General features: G+C 39.1%; 2 protein-coding genes across 5 annotated transcripts; both read right to left on the bottom strand.

Annotated features, from left to right (window-relative positions):
- Positions 1-26: 26 nt before the first annotated feature.
- On the bottom strand, positions 27-16,109 carry oatx (organic anion transporter X). Of its 4 annotated transcripts, none has more exons than XM_067491425.1 (17): positions 14,919-16,109; positions 14,531-14,556; positions 14,293-14,365; positions 13,617-13,790; positions 13,432-13,505; positions 13,221-13,350; positions 13,037-13,140; positions 12,799-12,953; positions 12,482-12,650; positions 12,277-12,400; positions 12,089-12,204; positions 11,938-11,992; positions 8,615-8,774; positions 7,087-7,195; positions 6,897-6,975; positions 6,291-6,418; positions 27-6,202 (listed from the first exon to the last, which is right to left on the bottom strand). In XM_067491425.1, exons 3-17 carry the CDS (start codon positions 14,317-14,319, stop codon positions 6,070-6,072), a joined length of 1,737 nt encoding a protein of 578 aa, XP_067347526.1. In that variant the 5' UTR covers positions 14,320-14,365; positions 14,531-14,556; positions 14,919-16,109; the 3' UTR covers positions 27-6,069. The 4 variants fall into 4 exon arrangements, with proteins under 4 accessions (XP_067347526.1, XP_067347528.1, XP_067347527.1 ...); XM_067491427.1 differs by having other exon boundaries at positions 14,293-14,329; XM_067491426.1 differs by lacking the exon at positions 14,919-16,109 and having other exon boundaries at positions 14,531-14,912.
- Positions 16,110-16,251: 142 nt separating this feature from the next.
- Positions 16,252-18,993, bottom strand: zgc:110540 (deoxynucleoside kinase). The gene is made up of 8 exons (XM_067491429.1): positions 18,765-18,993; positions 17,873-17,991; positions 17,679-17,762; positions 17,469-17,578; positions 17,215-17,362; positions 16,952-17,067; positions 16,769-16,868; positions 16,252-16,686 (listed from the first exon to the last, which is right to left on the bottom strand). The coding sequence occupies exons 1-8, from the start codon at positions 18,874-18,876 to the stop codon at positions 16,660-16,662; spliced, it is 816 nt and encodes a 271-aa protein (XP_067347530.1). The 5' UTR covers positions 18,877-18,993; the 3' UTR covers positions 16,252-16,659.
- Between the last annotated feature and the right edge of the window lie 1,259 nt (positions 18,994-20,252).

Below are 20,252 nucleotides of genomic sequence, written 5' to 3'. Positions count from 1 at the left end.
GAGTAAAAAAAAAAAAACAACAACAGTAAAGGGAACTTGCATAGTTTTATTTAGCTGTGGAATCAAATTCACACTACAACAGAATATTTAGAGCAGAATATTTAAGATGGTATTTGTAAGTTTGGCTACGTAAATCATTAACATTCAGTAAATGAAATAAAATCAGAAGCTTCCCAAAACGTGATCTGTGCTGAAACAATTACAGTGATGATCTGTTGAAGACCTGATGAAGCCATTTGATCATTGTCAGTTATTGAGGGCAGGATCTCTAGTTTTGAAATCATGTAAATGCCCAAAGAGCTATGGAAAGTAACTCAATACATGTATTCAAGTATAATCCAATACAAATCTGCACAGTTAGTACTTTCTACTTCATATTTCTGCAGTTAAAAACAAAGTTTCATACAATTAAACTAAACAGAGAATTGAATAAAATAAAGCTGTTTTATGGTTTAGGTAGAAAACAGAGGAGTTTGCATCACATTTAAACAGTCTTTAAATAGAGTTCTAAAAACGCTTCATCTGCAGAGATATTTTACCTCTCAGACAGTTGTAAAAATTCTGTGCCTAAAGTGCGTATTGCAGGTCTCCTCACATTACTAGATATTGCTCTTTGAAAGTCACACCTTCAACATGTCTCCCACTACACAGAAGGTAATTAGCCTTATACAATATAAATTGTTTATGGTTATGTTCATTACTTTATTATTATTGTTGTAGTATTTTTGTTCATTGTGTTGTTGATGTTTATTTTGTGCTTCATGTTGAAACTTCATGTTGAAACTGGACCATACTGAATTCTTAGTACAGCATGTAGTAAATGATGTAGAAACTGGATTTTCACAACATTGAAAAAGATAATTAGGCTGTGAAGAGCAGGTGAGAGCAGTCAAGGGAGCCAGTTTTAAGAACTGAAAAATTTGATAACAGTGCTTGTTTCTGCATTACAAATGTATGTTTACATCCATCTGATGGACCATGGCTTTATTAATATTACATTTAGTCATTTAGTCATATTAGCCTTCTCTGCATGAAAGACACTGGAACAAACAACGATTATGAAAAATAATGTTAGTCTCTGAAAACTGGAGTTTTGGATTGAAGAGAAGTGACTGCCGGTAACTGGGTAAGTTACATTAAAGCTGCAGTGTACATCTTAAGCTAGCGCCAACATGAAACTCTGAATCACTCCTCTCTGTCCAGTCCTTTCTTTCCCTCTTCTAAAACACCTCTGCTTCACTTTTCACACTTAAACACTCTCTGCACTGGCCTTAGGGTTGTCGTATTAATTTAAAATAAATACAAATGCTAATACACTTACTAATGAGCACAATTTGTTGCTTTTTACTGATTGGTCAGAAGCGCCATCCTATCTTAAGCATTTTCAGAAGTGGATCTCACTGCACCACTGCTAGTGCCACCACAGCTTTGCTGTTGCACACTGTAATGTTAATGACACCTAACCTTATACTGCAGTATACTGCACTTGGATATAATCAAACTGTTGTTTTCTAATTTTAGATTAGTCCACACCAAGTTCACTGTATTGTGCTCTACCACAGAGGAGAGGGTAATTAAAAAAGGGAAGGGTAGGAAATGTACTGTGGGGAAAATCTATTACTATGTTGACCAGTTATTACAATCAAAGGCTGGGAAATAGTGTATATTAATACTGAGTGACCAGTGGGTGTCTGAACATGTTCATGTTTATAAGGAAGTGGACAATTTGATGTGTTTGTGAATAAAGCGGTGTTTAAGAGCAGCAATCCTATGAATTTCTGGCTTTTTGTTTTGTAAAACAAAAAATTTGCATTTACTTTTTAAATAGACATTTCTAGGTAATCTGAAGATTAAATCATGTCAAATGGATTTATTTCTTCTTGGTTAGAAATGTTTTGTTACCCAAGAAGAAAGGAGTGCAAACCTAGATAAGTGAGAATCTTCAACGAAATAATGCTGCAACCTTTGGGGAGAGACCCTAAAATTGGTGCAGGAATATGAAAGAACAAGCATATTATTCCGCACTAATAGAGGAAAACAAGAACAACCCCCGGTTTTTATTCAGCACTGTAGCCAGGCTGACTAAGAGCCATAGTTCTGTTGAGCCTAGTATACCCTTAACTTTGAGCAGCAATGACTTTATGACTTTCTTTACTGATAAAATTGCAGCCATTAGGGAAAAGATTCACCAGATCCTCCCTACAAATATTACAGATAGATCTTCATGTACAACAGCTCTAGAATCCTCAATAAGGCCCCAATCCATCTTAGACTGTTTTTCACCCATAGATCTCACTGAGCTAAGTTCAACTATCACCTCCTCAAAACTAACAACATGTCTTTTAGACCCTGTTCCAACCAAATTGCTTAAAGATGTTCTACCTTTAATAGACACATTCATATTAGATTTGATTAACCTATCTTTAGAAACTGGCTATGTACCAAAGGCTTATAAAGTTGCTGTAATCAAACCATTACTTAAAAAACCCTGTCTTGATCCAGGTGATTTAGCCAACTATAGACCAATATCAAATCTCCCGTTTATTTCTAAAATCCTTGAAAAAGTAGTTGCAAAACGATTATGTGATCACCTTTACAGGAATAATTTGTATGAAGACTTTCAGTCAGGATTTAGACTTCATCACAGTACAGAAACAGCACTGGTAAAAGTCTCCAATGATCTTCTCCTCGCTTCAGATAATGGACTTGTGTCCGTACTCGTCTTAATAGACCTTAGTGCCGCATTTGACACCATTGACCACAACATTTTATTACAGAGACTAGAACATGGATTTGGGATTAAAGGAACCACATTACATTGGTTTAAATCTTATCTTTCAGACAGATTCCAACTTGTTCATGTTAATGATGACTCTTCTTTATGCACCAAAGTTAGCTATGGAGTTCCACAGGGCTCTGTGTTAGGACCAATACTTTTTAATCTGTACATGTCACCTTTAGGCAAAATTATTAGGAAACATTCCATAAACTTCCACTGCTATGCAGATGATACCCAGCTCTATTTATCTGTGAAACCAGAAGATACTAACCAATAAGTCAAACTTGAAGCATGTCTAAAAGACATAAAGACCTGGATGTCCTACAATTTCCTACTTCTAAATTCAGACAAAACTGAAATCATCCTCTTTGGGCCTAAAAACATGAGAAATATGCTGTCTAACAATATATTTACTTTAGATGACATAACTTTGGCCTCCAGTACTACGGTGAGGAACCTTGGAGTTATTTTTGACCAGGATTTGGCATTTACATCACATATAAGACAAATCTCTAGAACAGCCTTCTTCCACCTACGGAACATTGCTAAAATTAGAAGCATCCTGTCTCAAAGTGATGCCGAAAAACTGGTCCATGCATTTGTTACTTCTAGGTTGGACTACTGTAATTCCCTACTTCTGGGGTGTCCTAATAACTCCCTAAAAAGCCTTCAATTAATCCAAAATGCTGCAGCAAGAGTGCTGACTGGATTAGGAAAGAGAGATCATATTTCACCTTCACTAGCTTCTCTTCATTGGCTTCCCATAAAATCTAGGATAGAGTTCAAAACCCTCCTCCTTACATACAAAGCTCTTAATGGTCAAGCTCCATCATATTTAAAAGATCTCATAGTTCTGTATCGCCCGATTAGACCACTTCGATCCCAAAATACAGGCCTACTTGTGGTTCCCAGAGTTTGCAAAAGTAGAATGGGAGGCAGAGCCTTTAGCTATCAAGCTCCTCTCCTGTGGAACCAGCTTCCAATCCAAATTCGGGGAGCAGACACCCTCTCTACTTTTAAGACTAGGCTTAAAACCTTCCTTTTTGATAAAGCTTATAGTTAAACTGCTCACTCAACCTGAACTAGCTTTTCTCTATACATTTACTTGTCACCACTGTATACCATTAATTCTATGTCCTACAACCTGTACGATGCTTTGTTGTTGCTTTTCTTGTTGTTTTGTTGTTGCTTTTTGTTGTTGTTTTGTTGCTTTCGTTGCTCTTTTCTTTTCTTTCTCAACTTTCCACTCACCCCAACCGGTCAAGGCAGATGGCCACCCACCCTGAGCCTGGTTCTGCTGGAGGTTTCTCCCATTAAAGGGAGTTTTTCCTCTCCACTGTTGCCTATGGCTTGCTCAAGGGGGATTTGTTGGGTTGCTTCTACATACTTGTGTAGTCTGGACTTTATTCTGTAAAGTGCCTTGAGATGACTTTGTTGTAAATTGGCGCTATATAAATAAAGTTGAATTGAATTGAATTGAATTGAACAACAAGAAAATTTCCAGGTAATGTTATGTAAACATAAAGAAACCTATTACTTATTATGTACTTATTAGTAAAATGTACTTTAAAGACATTATACCTGCTCTAAAAATCAACATGAGTAATTCTGTTCTGGTGTTCTCGAGGGTTTAGGCAAATTTATCTCTTGAAGTTTGAACTCCTTACACTGAAATTGAGAACGTTTGGAAAAAGCCAACAATCTAATATTAGTTTTACTAGTGTTACAATTACGTATATGGGTTCAGTTATCCAATAATAAAAGATCTTACTTAACCATGTGAATTAAAAAAAAATAAATAAATCATCAAACGCTATAAACTGTAATTTTTCAATCTGGTATTTACATAAGCCTTTGACACTGTGAACCATCAGATCCTCTTGTCCACACTCTCTGACCTAGGCATCTCTGCATCAGCTCTAGCCTGGCTTCGGTCTTACCTATCAGTTCCACCTCTCCAAGACGGATGTCCTTGTCTTCCCAGCCAGACCTTTGATGCAACACATCAGCATCAACATTGGATCTACAGTGATTGTCCCCACTAAGTTGGCCAAAAATCTTGTGGTCATCATTGACGATAAACTGAGCTTTAGGGACCACATCTCCTTAGTCTCTAGAAGATTTGCCCTCTACAACATTAAGAAGATCAGACCCTACCTCACTGAATATACAACCCAACTTATTTTACAGGCGCTGGTCGTATCTCGTCTTGATTACTGCAACGCTTGGGGTTACCAGTATCCACAATCAAACCCTTGCAGATGATCCAAAATGCGGCAGCACGCCTAATTTTTAATCAGCCAAAAAGGACTCATGTCACACCACTATTTAGATCTCTACACTGGCTTCCTGTAGCTACTCGCATCATGTTCAAAGCTCTGTCTCTTGCCTACAGGGTGATCACCTCAACAGCTCCCGTTTACCTTAAATCCCTCATTCAGGTCTACAATCCTTCCCGTCCACTGCTGTCTGCCAACGAATGACGTCTGGTGTCCCAGCACCACATAGAAGACATCAAGCAAAACTATTCAGCGCAATTATCCCACGATGGTGGAACGAGCTACCAAACTCTGCACGCTCAGCAAACTCACTCCCAATATTGCAAAAACTGCAAAAACAGAACTCTTCCACATCTTCCTATGCACTTAAATCTAAAAAACAAAAACAAAAAAAAACCTTCCTTTCTGTTCTTTCTTGCACTTGCATCTCATGAAATGTAAACACTTTTCTGATAGGAATTTGCTTTGATGTTTTTCTCCTTGACTTAGATTTTTGCTTGCCTCGTACCTCACGTGGAGTTCGCTTTTGGATAAAAGTGTCTGCTAAATGACTAAATGTAAATGTTAAATTTAGAGGATTTTCCTCAGTGAGGGGTCTATAACGATTGTGGGTAACAAGTGTAACTTTGATTAGTAGAAGGTGATTTAGTACCGTTGTTGTCTGTTTAGAAAAGCAGGATTTAGTGGAAAGGAACTACTTTTGATGACCTGTACAGCCTTGCAAACTAATTCTATTGTAATCAATGATTGTCAAACATTTTTCATTATAAATATTTGTAAGATTTTATACATTAATTCAGTTACATATACTGGGCTTTTTAAAACACACAAAATGAGCCCAGGCCACAGGATGATGTTAACAGCAGCTGGATGGATCAAGGGTGTTGTATTTGTGGATTAGCTAAGAAGGACATAAAATCTGACATTTCTCTAAATTCTATTGGCTCTCTCTGACTGTGTAAAGTGACAGCGCCTGACCATTTATAGGGCGTCAAGACCAGTCCCAGCTTTTTACTTCATGGCTTTTAAAGTCACACCTTCCTGCGAGACCGGGCCCTCATTATTGACCATGATATCAACAGCAACCATGCCTTTGTTTAAAGATATGCCCTCTTTCTGTTGGGAGACCAGGCTTCTACCAGACCTGAAAAAACAGGTGTTGATTAGTCTGCTGAACCAATAGAGCAGCTTGTTGCAGCTTCTTATGAAGTTAACCATAAATATTAGCTCACCATTTCTCCTCCACCTCTTCAATGGTGTCGGGCAGCGCAACGTTAAGGGTTTCTGGCAGGAAACAGGCAAAGCAGCCGGCTAGAACTGCTGCCCCACCATACACCAAACTGGGCAGAGCAGGGAACACCTGGGAAAAGTAGTCCATAAGTACTTACCACTACACCTGTGTTAGAACTGGTTAGCAGGTTTATCAGAAAAAAACAGCAGCAAAGGTTTTGATGAACATATAACAATTATAAGATTATAGGATTTCTCTATGCTGACAATATGACCTAATAAAGATTTTTTTTTTATACTCAGGCAAATTAGCCCTGAGCTTAGCTTTTGTATCACATTCTTCACTAAACATCATTTAATTATTATTGACAAAACACACAAAAGCACAAGTTAAATTGGTGAAACTAAACACTTACTTATATCGTGTAAAAATGTGTAATGACAAGGAGTTGAAGAATATTTTTTCAGATTTTGGAGAATAAGAACTTTGTTAAAATATAAATTCTTATGTAAATAGAGATAAATGTTGATACAATATTTATTAGATTGTTATTTTTATGAACTGCAGCTTTCACTAACTAAACTCAGGTTAAGTCTGTGTTAGTGACCTCATCAAGGATGAGGACTGCAGGGGCTGCCATGCTGCCAACTCTCGCCATGGTGGAGACAAAGCCCATTCCTGTCTGCCTGAAAACACAAGAACACACCATGTGATCAATATACAGCATATTAGAGGGTAGCTGACTAATAGCTATGATGTAGCTTGCTGCAGGGAAGTTTTCTTTTGGTCAGTCTCACCTGATGATGGTGGGGTAGAGCTCTCCAGTAAACAGGTATACAGTGGTGAAGGATGCTGAAGTGAAACCTTTACCAAGACAAGCCAACGTGGTCCTGACACTCTGCATTTCTGTGAGTAGGTACAGATGGAGTGTTTCAAGAAAGTCTTTCCCATTATGCAGAATGTAATTACTGAGAAACAAAATATTAGAGGCTGAAATTGCTGTCATTGTTACAGCGATAGAAATGTCTTAATGCAAATTCCTTTTACCACCACTAATTTTTTTGGGGGGAGGGGGTCAGATGAAGAGAAAACCCATGGGAAAGAAAGTATTGCCTTCTGTCTGAACGACCAAGACGTCAAGAGGAGTGTTTTGTGTCTCTAGGAACTGGAGAACAGGAAAGTAACTGCAAATATGTGCAGGAGAGATCAGGTAAATACAAATGTAGGAGCTTACTTGTAGGTAGAGCATTTTTAAAAGGGAGAGAGGAACTATGGTAGGAATTAGGACACTCAAAACACAGGTGAATTTCAGTCCAAAACAGCAAAACTCTTTCAGAGCAATTTATTCAGTGGTTGGCAACAGACTGGAGTAAACAGATAGTGAGAATAAACAGGTCAGAAATCAACAATCTAAAATCTAATAATGATAATAATAATATTCTGACTTACAGTGCTGACAAATAGACAGGGATTCAGGGAAGCAAGAAAGGCAGCAGCAGACAGGAAAACCGACCAAAGGCAGGCAGGCAAAAGTCAAGCACTGGTCAATCTAGTAAAGGCTGGCTAGAAGGTTCACGAGAAGCAGAGAGAGATGATCTGGCAACAAGACTGACAGAAAGCAGGGTTAATGAAAGGCTGAATAAAAGGAGAGATCATTAACTGGGAGATGCTGCCTCATGTTACAAATAAAATATATATAAAGTCAGACATAAAATGTAACTAAAACCAAGTGTCTTGCAGATGTCTAAATGACCGGCTGCAGCCTTTCTGTAGGTGTGAATGTTTGTCTGTTTGTGTATGTCTCTCTATGTTGGCCCTAAGACAAACTATAAACCTGTCCAGGGCGGACCACACCTCTCTCCCACCTGGGATAGTCTCCAGCCCTGTGAGACCCTAAACAGTATAAGTGGTTATGGGTAAAGGATTGATATTAGGTGTGTATGGCTTTGCTGCTGAATTAATACATTAGGCCTCAGTTCATTAGTTTCACCTAATCAGTACCATCCATACCATGTGTCCACTCCTTTTTTGATGGGTGTTGAAAAAACACACACTTGAAAGAAGTTTCTTTGTAATAAAGTCTGATCATATTAAACATTTGTAATTATTTTGTGATTTAAAGCGATTAACAATAGACAGTGTGATTATTCATGATTAAAAACTTCTTTGACAGGCCTAGTTTTTACAAGATATTATTTTGTGTGCATTGTGAACATGCTACCGTATGTGTAACATTTCATATACATTTGTGTACTTCTGAGTAGTATTTCATTTTATGTTTGTACCTGTGTTTGTATATTTTGTGTTTATTTGTGTACCTCTTACCTGTTGGGACAAAAATGTTGCCAAAGATGATGACTGCTGACAGAAAGAGGCAGGTGGCCTGAGTTACCCTCCTTCCCAGGTAGCTGAGCATGCCCAGAGCTAACAGTTTGGCTGGAAAATCAACAGCTCCAAAGATGATCTGCATCAGATAGATACTCACCTGGAAAAGACAACCACCAACATGAGGAGAGGTTAATGGGTAAATGAGAAGCAGTGCAAAGTACCAATAGGTAGAAAAGTGCTATGTACAGACCATTTATTTCAATTCAATTCAACTTTATTTATATAGCACCAATTCACAACAAAGTCATCTCTTTAGAAAATAAAGTCAATATTTTAAAGATGTATAGAGAGAACCCAACAATTCCCCCTGGAGCAAGCCATAGGCAACAGTGGAGAGGAAAAACTCCCTTTAACAGAAGAAACCTCCAGCAAAACCAGGCTCAGGGTGGACGGCCATCTGCCTTGACTGGTTGGGGTAAGTTGAAAGTGAAGAGAAAAACGAAAATAGCAACAAAAAGGAACAACAAAACATCTGGCAGGTTGGTAGGACCAGTAGCTGCACGCTGGAAGACACACAGCTTCAAAGCTGGGGACACCTGCAGAAAGGGACAGAGAGAGGGGGACAGAGAAGGAAAAAAACAACTACGGGAGAAAACACACAGAGTTGTTGACAATTGCGGGGTGAGAGGAGAGGAGAGAGGGTCAAGAGGAGGAAAGGAGTTCAGTACATCGGGGGGTGGGTCCCCCAGCAGTCTAAGCCTATAGCAGCATAACTATAACTAACTATATGCTTTATTAAAGAGGAAGGTTTTAAGCCTAGACTTAAAGGTAGAGAGGGTGTCTGCTTCCTGAATCTGAACTGGGAGCTGGTTCCACAGGAGAAGAGCTTGATAGCTAAAGGCTCCACCTCCCATTCTACCTTTGGAAATTCTGGGAACCACAAGTAGGCCTACATTCTGAGATAGAAGTGGTCTACTGGGATGATTTGGTGCTATGAGGTCTTCTATTTATGATGGAGCCTGACCATTCAGAGCTTTATATGTATAAAGCAGGGTTTTTAATTATATTCTAGATTAAATGGGAAGCCAAAGGAGAGAAGCTAGTAAAGGTGAAATATGATCTATCTTGCTAGTTCCAGTCAGCACTCTTGCTGCAGCATTTTGGATTAATTGCTGGCTCTTTAGGGAGTTAATGGGGCATCCTAAAAGTAGGGAATTACAGTAGTCCAACCTAGAGGTAACAAATGCATGGACTAGTTTTTTGGAATCACTTGGAGACAAGATGCTCCTAATTTTGGCAATGTTCCATATGTGGAGGAAGGCTATTCTAGAGATTGGTTTTATATGTGATGTAAAGGACAAATCCTGGTCAAAAATAACTCCAAGGTTCCTTGCAGTAGTACTGGAGGCCAGACTTATGCCATCTTGAGTAAAATACTATGACTTCAGTTTTGTCTGAGTTTAGAAGTAAAAAATTGTGGGACATCCAGGCCTTTATGTCTTGTAGGCATGCTTGAAGCTTTATTAACTGATTATTTTCATCTGGTTCCATAGATAAATATAGCTGGGTATCATCAGCATAGCAGTGGAAATTTAGTGTTTTCTAATAATGTTGCCTAAAGGAGACGTGTATAAAGTAAAAAGTATTGGTCCTAACACAGAGCCTTGTGGAACACCATAGCTAACCTTTGTGTGCATGGATGATTCATCATTAACATGAACAAATTGAAATCTATCAGATAGATAAGATTTAAACCAACTTAGTGCAGTTCCTTCAATCCCAATTTCATGTTCCAGTCTCTGTAATAAAATGTTGTGATCAATGGTATCCAATGCAGCACTAAGATCTAACAGAATAAGTATAGAGACTAGTCCATTATCTGAGGCCATGAGAAGATTGTTGGTGAATTTTACCGGTGCTGTTTCTGTACAATGATGAATTCTAAATCCTGACTGAAAGTCTTCATACAAATTATTCCTGTAAACGAGGTCACATAATAGTTTTGCAACTACTTTTTCAATTATTTTAGAAAACAAAGGGGAGATTATATATTGGTCTGTAATTGGCTAAAACACCTGGGTCAAGACAGGGTTTTTTAAGTAGTGGTTTAATTAGAGTTACCTTATAGGCCCGAGGTACATAGCCTGTTTCTAAAGATAGATTGATGATATCTAATACGAACGTATCTATTAAGGGTAAAGCTTCCTTGAGCAGTCTAGTTTGAATAAGATCTAGCAGAAAGGTTGTTGGTTTGAATGAGGTACTAATTGAAGTTAGCTCAGCGAGATTTAGAGGTAAAAAGCAGCCTAAGAGGGATTGGGGCCTTATCGATGATTCTAGCACTGCTGTACGTGAAGAGCTATCTGTAATATTTGGGTGGAAGATCTGGTGAATTCTTACTCTAATAGCTACAATTTTATTTATAAAAAAGTCATGAAGTCATTGCTGCTCAGAGTTAAGGGAATACTAGGCTCAAAAGAACTATGGTTCTTAGTCAGCCTGGCTACAGTGCTGAACAGAAACCAGGTTTTTCTTGTTTTCTTCTATTAATGATGAAGAATATGCTTTTCTGGCTTCACGGAGAGCTTTCTTGTACATTTTTAAACTATTTTTCCAGGCTAAATGAGATTCTTCTAAATTTCTGGAACGCCACTTTCTTTCTAACTTTCGGTTGCTTGTTTTAAGTTGCGTGTTTGCGAACTATACCATGAGATCGCCTCCATGGCCCCCATCTGTGTATGTGTGTGTGTGATTGTGAGTGCGAATGGGTGAATAAGAAGCAGTGTAAAGCGCTTTGAGTGCCAATAGGTAGAAAAGCGCTATATAAGTGCAGACCATTTACTCTTCTGGTTTACTGCCTTCCTTTTCAGAGGCAACAATATCGCGTATTGTACGTAGTGAAGCTGCAGAATTGTTAACAAGATAATCTACTTGTGGAGTAACATTATTTGTGTAACTGGGACTGACTTTGAGTTAAACATAGAACACAACTTTAGTATTCTGTTTTTACATTATATTGCTCTGTTTTTTATTGTTTGAACATGGCTCATTTTAAGTGTTTGCACAAAACCTGATCAGGTACTCTGGTTTAATGTATGTCACTTCAGTTAATTATTTTTTTATGTTTATGTTATTTTATTGTTAATTTAGTGTGTGTTTGTTTGTTGGTGTGTTGGATCAAAAGGTTTGTCATACAGCTGTTTTCCATTAATGTGTGGGGTAGTGTGTCTGCGCTTAGGTGTGGGGGGTTTAGGGCTCCAAACAATAATCTCACCTTGATAACAGATAACATGTAGTATAGATGCTAATTTGTGACTTACCCCAAACTTCTGCAGATCCATTGCCAAACCATAATATGCAAAACTGGTGGAGAACCTGCAGACAGGTGGGCAGGTAGAGAAAAAGGGGAATGAATAGAGGTGAAGGTTAATGAGAACAGGTAAATGTAAATGAAAAAGTGTGTTTCCGGACCAGACAGCAATCAGACAAGTGGAGATGCGTCTCATTCCTCTGGTCCTCAGCAGGTCAAATGCTGTGAAAGATGAACGACTCGACTCGATCTCTTTCGTCATGTGAGAGTGCATCACCTGTTAGTCACATTATGCATTGTTAAATATTTGACAGGTAGAAAGACACAGGTAAGGGGAGAGACAGGTTACCTCTAACGTCAACTTGTCGATCATCTCTGGTTTTCTGTTAATTCGAGCGACTCGGTGAAGACTCTTTAATGCCTCCTCAGACCGACGATTCAGAATCAACCAACGGGCTGACTCTGAGTACCACCTGACCAATCACAGAGCAGATAAGAACCAACTGACCAATCACAGAGCAGACAGAGATGAAACATTTATTCTAAAGTCTGACCAGCTGTAGGCGAAGAACAGGAATTGTGGAACACAGACAACCACTTGCAGCTTCCTCCAGTCTCTCAGCCAATAGGCAAGCCCTGCCAGGATCATCTGACCGAGGGTGAAGAAGAAGGAACTCAGTGTGCCCACTATCGTCCTTGCTTTGGTTGGTATCCACTCAACCTCTACAGACAAACAGGTAAACACGTGGACAGGTATACAGTGCATAGGTGGGCAGACACACAGATAAACAGGGGACAAGTATTTAGTGAGACAGACATGTGGACAGGTATAAAGGTATAAAAGGGTACAAGTAGACAGATGGACAAGTACTCAAAGAGACTCCGTTGAGGATGACCCCGGACACCGCCATCCCGCTTAGAAACCTAAAAACACAGTAGGCTGAGTATGATGGAGAGAGAGCAGAGCTACAGCCAAGCACTCCCAGCTGCAGGTACGACCAAATAAGGACAGACCGCCTCCCAAACCTGAGAGAGAGAGATAGAGAGATACAGCTTCTATTTGGATTTTACAGCACAGGTACCACCAGGTACAGACCGATGAGTCTCACCTGTCAGACAGTCCACCATAGAGGATGGCACCTGTTAAAACTCCCCCCATATAGATGGTCTGGATCATCTGTTTCAGAGACCGCCGAGAGCAGACCAGGTCCCACTGAGCAAGGGACAGGATGCCTCCCATTAATTAGGCTTGTGAATGAGCCTCATTAATGTAATGTGTTTTCTGGTTGTTACCTCAGACACAGTGGTGGCAAGAAACTCTGAGCGGTCGAATGTCCAACCATTTAAACATCCTTCAGTCTGAACGTAGGTAACATTAGCTGAGCTGTTAGCTGCTAGAAGCTGCCACTGAGGCTCCACATACCTAAAGAGGTGGAACAGGAAGTGATGTCAGAAGTTATTTATTCAACCCAGAAAGGAAATAAACTGAAGAAGGTCAGGCTACCTTCTGCAGTGATCTATTCCATTGCCTGAAGAGTCCATAGGGATGAAGACTTTCAATAACTGCTTCTCGTCCACCTGAAACAACCAATCCATCCCTTAAACTAACCAGTCATTCACATTCATCTATTAAACTAACGAACTAATCACATCCAGTCATTAAACCAACAAGCCAAGCCAACAGTTTACCTGGAGCTCAGACTGGTAAGGAAGGTGGTGGATGCTGTGATTGGCTGGCAGGCTGCAGTGGTGGCCTGGGACACCAGACACAAAGTTGTTGAGTAGGTTCTGACTCGCCATCAACAAACCAGGCAAGCTGATCAGGGTCACATGGAGCCACTGGTACCTGCCAAACCCACCCACCTAACCATGGTAACAGAAACCGAAAGTTACCAACACAGTCTACCACCACAGGTGTCAATTAATAGCCAATGTAATATAATTACAATATACATTAATCAGATTATTCAGCACAATAAGGTGACTAAACACAATAATCTGATTATTGTGACCACATAATACAATTAATTTAATTTTTTTGTCCTTTTGGCTTATCCCCTGAGTTCAGGGTCACCACAGCGGATCATTGTCCGCATGTTGATTTGGCACAGTTTTTATACTAGATTCCCTTTCTGGGCTTCCGGGCTTGGACTGGCACTGCACCACATGACACAATAATCAGATTAATTTAAATTATGACTTCAATCAAATAACATGACAATATAATGAGACAATAGGCCACAGTAATCAGTTACACATTCAAATTAACACTAATATGACTGATAAAATCACAGGCATTAGAATACACTAAACAGTATGGAATTACACAAGAGTAATCAGATAGCAATAGGAATTCAGTACTGACCTCTTCCAGCAGGTCGGAGAACCCCATCTTTCTATTTCTTGTTAATTCAGATTCAGAATCAGTTTGTGTTTTACTATCACAGAACAAATGGCTTCATTTCATTTACATATAAATATCACTAATAATAACAATTGTAATATTATAACAAGAAGAGGTTAATAAGCCTGAGAACACAAAAACAATACATTCTATTAACAATTTGTGTGAAAACAAACAAACAAACAAAAAAGCAACTAACCTTAAATAACTGGGTCAAAGGTCCAACTGTAAAAGAGAAGAACCATCACAAACTTTCATAAACTTTCTCCAGAACTCACCAAACCTATAAACCTTTAGACTTTATCCAGACCCATTTAAAATCCAAACTTTCTCCACACTAATTCCAAACCTCTTCCAATCCTTTATAAACTTTCTCCAGGACTCCAAACCTCAGTTATGTCCCTGCAGGTTCTAGATTTTGTTTTCTCCATGAATCCCAGAGTTTCCCCTTAATTTCTCTAAATCCAAAATTAGTGCTGCAGCAGTTACTTCACACTAAACTCTGAAAACAATAAATATCTGCATGGAGACTGGTGAGAGTTCTTAAAGGATTACAGTGAATTTAAGAAGATTTTCTCTGTACTTACAGTCTGCAGCTGGATGGAGAGAGAGCTGTTGCAGCTAAAAACAGATGAGTGAAAGATAATCTGTAACTTTAAAGTGAGAGACCGCCCACCACTATGTTGTCCTCAGTGAGTGAGACACTACCTCACTGGCCCCCTCTGTTTCTGTTCACTCGATGAGTGACACATTATAACATTAGAAAACAATTCCTCCTTAATTACAATAAACCCATCATGTTTAAATCTCATTCTAAAAAAAACCTGTTTGATCCCCAATCCTGTGAGGGAAGCTGTTCCCTCCTGCTGCCTTGGAGACATTATTTTTAACCTTGTTTGGTAAAAACCACTGTAGTGTTTCTATGAATATATTGGTATATTATCATTATTTGTAATGTTATGTATTGTGATCCTACATTAAAGGCTTTGTAACATCTGGCAAGGGACTTCACCCCAAAATGACCTCCTAGCAGAAAGAGTGTCCTTTTGGAAAGTGTACAACTTGTATTTTAATTTATTTAATGTTTCTGATCATTTTATTCTGAAAATTCAGTTTAATCACTGACCACTGACTGAAGTACTTATTAGCTGTTATTAATAGTCATCTAGACAGTCTGTGGTCAATATAAATATAAACTCTGAACTGCAGCTGAACAAGCACTACGAACAGCGTGAAGCTGTTTGTTGCCAGATCACAGTCCAGTGATTTCCATTCCATTTATCTCTGCACAGATCCAAGCTCAAGCTTTATGAGCTAGCGTGTTGCTACTAACAACACGCTCATGAGATTCATTCTGAAATTGAACGACAGACACACAACAAACTCAGAATCAGTTTTATCCTCCCACAGCTTATCTCAATACTTCCAGGTCAGGGCTAGAATCTCTCCAGGCTTTTCCAGGCCATCTAACAGCATCTTGTGTCTCAGTTTATTTTCATGCTGATTTTCTCTTCCTGGAATTTGTCCAACAGAGTTTCATTCAACAAACATCTGAGCAGGTCCAGACCCAGATGAGAGAAACACACATTAAACACAAAATGTAAGAATAAATGTATAACTTAAATAAACAAGCGTGAACACACAAGGGTCACTTTATTAGGCACCCCTTTTAGTCACTATTATCTAACCAGCCAATCAGGTGGCAGCACCGAGGCCAGGTAGTTAGTGACAAAAATGGTCAGTAATACTCTAAAAGTTAAGCTCCTGATCAAAACCTGTCAACAGCCCAAACACTGACAAATCCAAATAATCAATCGCAAAGGATCCTGAGAGGGACAAAAGTGAAAACTAATATAGAGAAATGGATCAGTCAAGTCATTTTGCTGGTTTTGTTTTACTGTAAGAGCAGGGTGAGACAAATGTCCTTATTGTCACTTTATTGTGGACTAAGCACCTGGTTAATTCAGTTTCAAGCACATGTCTTTTCTGGTTTTAGCTGCAACATGCCAAGTTTGGTAACATGGTAACATAGGAACATCCCCCCCCCAAATTAAAAAACAAAAACAAAGAAAGCCCAAAACAAAAAACAAACCAAAAAAACAACTATAAACTGATGAAAGAGAAAAAAGGTTTAGTTTATAATTTTTTAAATATTAAAGTATTTTAGGTAAACACACACTTGATTAACTCACTGTAACATGTATCTACAAAAATATAAAAAAATGAATGTACAAGTAAATAGACATGACTTTAAAAATGTGAGAAAAAAAAAAAAAAGGGTTTGTCAGGAGAGGCCAGCTGCTGCATCCTGAGCTGTGATTGGTAGATTCAGAGCGTGGAGAGAAACTCCTGAACCTGCAGGAGGAACCGGACTCAGGTCAGACCCAGTGGATACATACAACACATTAGAACACAGCAATTATGATAAAGTAGGAACCTTGTCTACGATGGCTCCCTGTTTGATTCGGTCATTCTTAAAGTCATCGTCGACGTCGAGGATCAGAACAGGTAAATTGTTAAGGTAATCAAAGTCCAACCTGAACACAGAGACACAGGTGAATGTAACATCTCTTTCCTTCAATCGGATCCACCCTGTGAATTGAGTCTGGTCAGTGGTTACCTGAGGTTCCTGTGGTAGAGCCACGATTCGTGTTTGAAGTGAAGCTGCTCCAGATACTCCAGAGGGATCCCCTGCTCCTCCTCCCTCCCACGGTGGAGCAGCCGCTGCATACACCGCTGAAAGATATAGCCAAACAGACAGGACACTGAAGGCAATACTAAAAATACTCAAAAACTTTTGTACTACTACTACTACTACTACTACTACTACTACTACTACGCGTTAAGGTAGAGGATAGACAAGTGTAGTACTAGCAGTCTTACTTGTGGGGGGGCCCTCAGGTAGATGATGGCATCAAGGGCAATCTCAGTTTCAAACTGGTTCAGTAACCAGGTGTGCCAGTCCTGGTACACATTCCACTCTGTCTCTGACAGGTTCCCACATTCAAACAGGTTGGAGGCAAACACATACCTGCACACACAGTATAGAGGTACTGCAGTAATGCACACATCTACACAGAGTTACTGAAGTAATCCAACATATATACAGTCCACAAGTGTCTCGGGTCAGTTGTTACCTGTCTGAGTACACCGAGCGTTCATAGAACTGAACAGGGTTTTCAGCCTGTTGAAGTTTAATGGGTGGAGACTGAAGCTGAGAACGAACTCTGCTGAGACATGCGTAACTCTGATAGAAGAGACACACAGGTAGAGAAACAGGTAAATGTTGAGCTGTGACGAAATCTGCTGCTCTTCCCCACCTCAGAAGTTGGAGTCGGTGAATTTACCTGGAAGGTGTAGGACCAGCGGCAGGGTTTATCATATAACATCTGCAGGAGGTTTCCTCCGCTTTTCTGAGATGAACTCAGCTCCTGCAGGTAAATACAGTTGCCCAAACGGGTAAATATTAGCACTTTGTTCTGAAAGAACATAAAGTGACCTTATTGTTTAACGTTTCAATGTCATGCAAAGGTGTGTTTACCTGGTAAACATCATCGCTTTTGTTCTGAACATTGCACCATTTCCCGATGGGTTCAGGAATCACCTCCCAGTCCTCCGATGTCCTCTGTAGGAGACGCACAAATGTGGACTTTCCTGCGGCTGAAACACACGCTCAAGTAAACTACACATAAGCACCAAGAAAATGGTAAAAAAAAGTGGTAAACCACGTGACCTTGCACTCAAGATGAAAGCTTGTTTTGGTGTTTGTAGTAACATATTCTTATTTACACACAGGCAGGTCCGTTTTTTTCTAAGAGAAAACTAAGAAACAAAAAACTATCAAAGTACACCTTAACACTACAGTGTGAGTATTAGTACTGCAGTTTAACATAGGTGATTTTATTATTTTCGCTGTCTTTAAGTATAAACTCTTTGCATCAGCAAGTAGTAGACTGTGCACTCAAATAATTCAGTCTCTGTTACTTTAGGAAGAACCTGGCGATTAACATAAAGTACTTTTACTTAAATACAAATACTTAAATATTTGAAGTATGTGTAGGTGTATAGTTCGAGGGAAATTCTGGATTATTGTTAAATGCCAGGAACATCAATAAACACAATATAAAGTATTCTTACAGATTAGATCACTTTGACAGCACCTACACAGGCTGTAGTATAGAGATGTACTTTTACTTGTACTGATTACTTCCTTCTAACCCATAAAAACTTTTCTGATCGCCTTTGTTTACGTCTCCGCTTTAATTTGGCGCCAGTCCGCTCTGTAAAGGCGGGACGGGTTTAAACGGTCTGAACCGGGTTAACGACGCGGTTGCTTGAGTGCCGGCTCTCAGAGACTCGATGTCCCCGCATTTCTCACAAGTTAATCACACCGGTAAAGAACCGGAGAGTCTTTGGTATCGAACACAACTCACCGATGTTTCCCTCAATGGATATCTTCTTCCAGCGGCGGGAGAAGCTGCTGCTGCTGCTGCTCAGCAGAGGACTGGCGGGAACACGACACAGCCTCTTTGGAGGAGTCGCCATTTTGTGAGCAGTCAGATATCAGTTTATATCGCTCTTTATTTTCCACAAGGAAGCAAAGCGACCAACTAAGCGCAAGCTGCTGCTTATAAGTTAATTCCCGCGCGCTTTGACATTTCCGTTTACGGGGGCGGGTCTAAACAGTAGCGGAGATATGTTGTTACAGTACTGAGATGATGTCTCACTCCGCTACTATTACTAAAGCCTAAATTATGACATTTCACTCTGCCTTCACTTCCAGGGGTTGTAGAAACACAACTTTAGTACTCTAACTACGTAGCTACAACAAAGTACTCCGCTACAAATAGAGTGCCACTTCTGCTCTAAAATGTACCTTAACTTCAAAAGCAGTATTCCAGTAAAACAAAAACTTCTCTAAGTTATTGATGAATAAAAAATAAATAAAAAAAAACAACTGTATTTTAAACACTACTGACTTTGGTACTGTTGAGAACATATTCATGTACAAGTTTAATCCAGAATAGTTGAAAAATATATTCAAATGATTAAAAAGAAACAGAAAAAGCAGCAGGTAAAAATTTTAATGCTTTATGTACTGACAGTTGCTTCATCTAGAATAATAATATTAGTGTTTATTAGTTTGTTGATTTTAGTGTCTAGTGCTGGGAGAATTGAGGCTTTTTAAAGCTTTGAACCAGTTGAAGCAATTGATTCAAAAAAGGGTTCAGTGTTTTTAAACATACGAATCACCACTTTGGCGACATATGCTGGAGAAATGTGTGTAGATCTCATGGAAACATGGTGATTCAAAGATTTGAAGGACATAGTATTCTTTGAAGAATTGTCACATTTATAATTCTGCAAAAAAATGTGTGGTGAAATGTGACATTGTGACTTAGGTGGGGCGGAGTGTTATCACTCTTTCAGTCGTTTTCAGAATAACAGTGTGTGTGTGTGAATGTGTGTGTGTGCGTTGATTCACGTAAACATTGACGCAGGCCTACAAGTGTTTTTTTACATACTTCAACGGCAGACGTACGTGTCCACAAGAGGGCAGTATCGGGAAGCAGAAACTTAATGCCCGTGTTCTAATTCACAACACTTCACCTCTGTAAAGGTAAACGAGGATTTTTCCGATAAAAGGTTGGGAATGAAAAAAAATATATCCTTACTTTGTGGCATGCTTGTGAAATGTGAAGTGTTTGTGTGACTGGGGATATATTGATAAATGAGAAAATAAAAAATAATGGAAAAAATAAAAAATGACAAATTTTGTTCTCAGGAGTGTTATTGAGAAAAACAATGTTTTGGGATTTAATCGTTTTTGCTTTTGCTTAAAACCTCTCCAGCTTTGAACTATATTCTCTCACAGGGAATAGATGTTGCAGGGATGGAGAGATATTTCTTAGCAAGATTGT

The sequence above is a fragment of the Channa argus genome, chromosome 22, assembly GCF_033026475.1.
Source record: "Channa argus isolate prfri chromosome 22, Channa argus male v1.0, whole genome shotgun sequence".
In the NCBI taxonomy this organism is placed as follows: Eukaryota; Metazoa; Chordata; class Actinopteri; order Anabantiformes; family Channidae; genus Channa; species Channa argus.
This window is presented reverse-complemented; position numbering and strand designations above follow the sequence as displayed.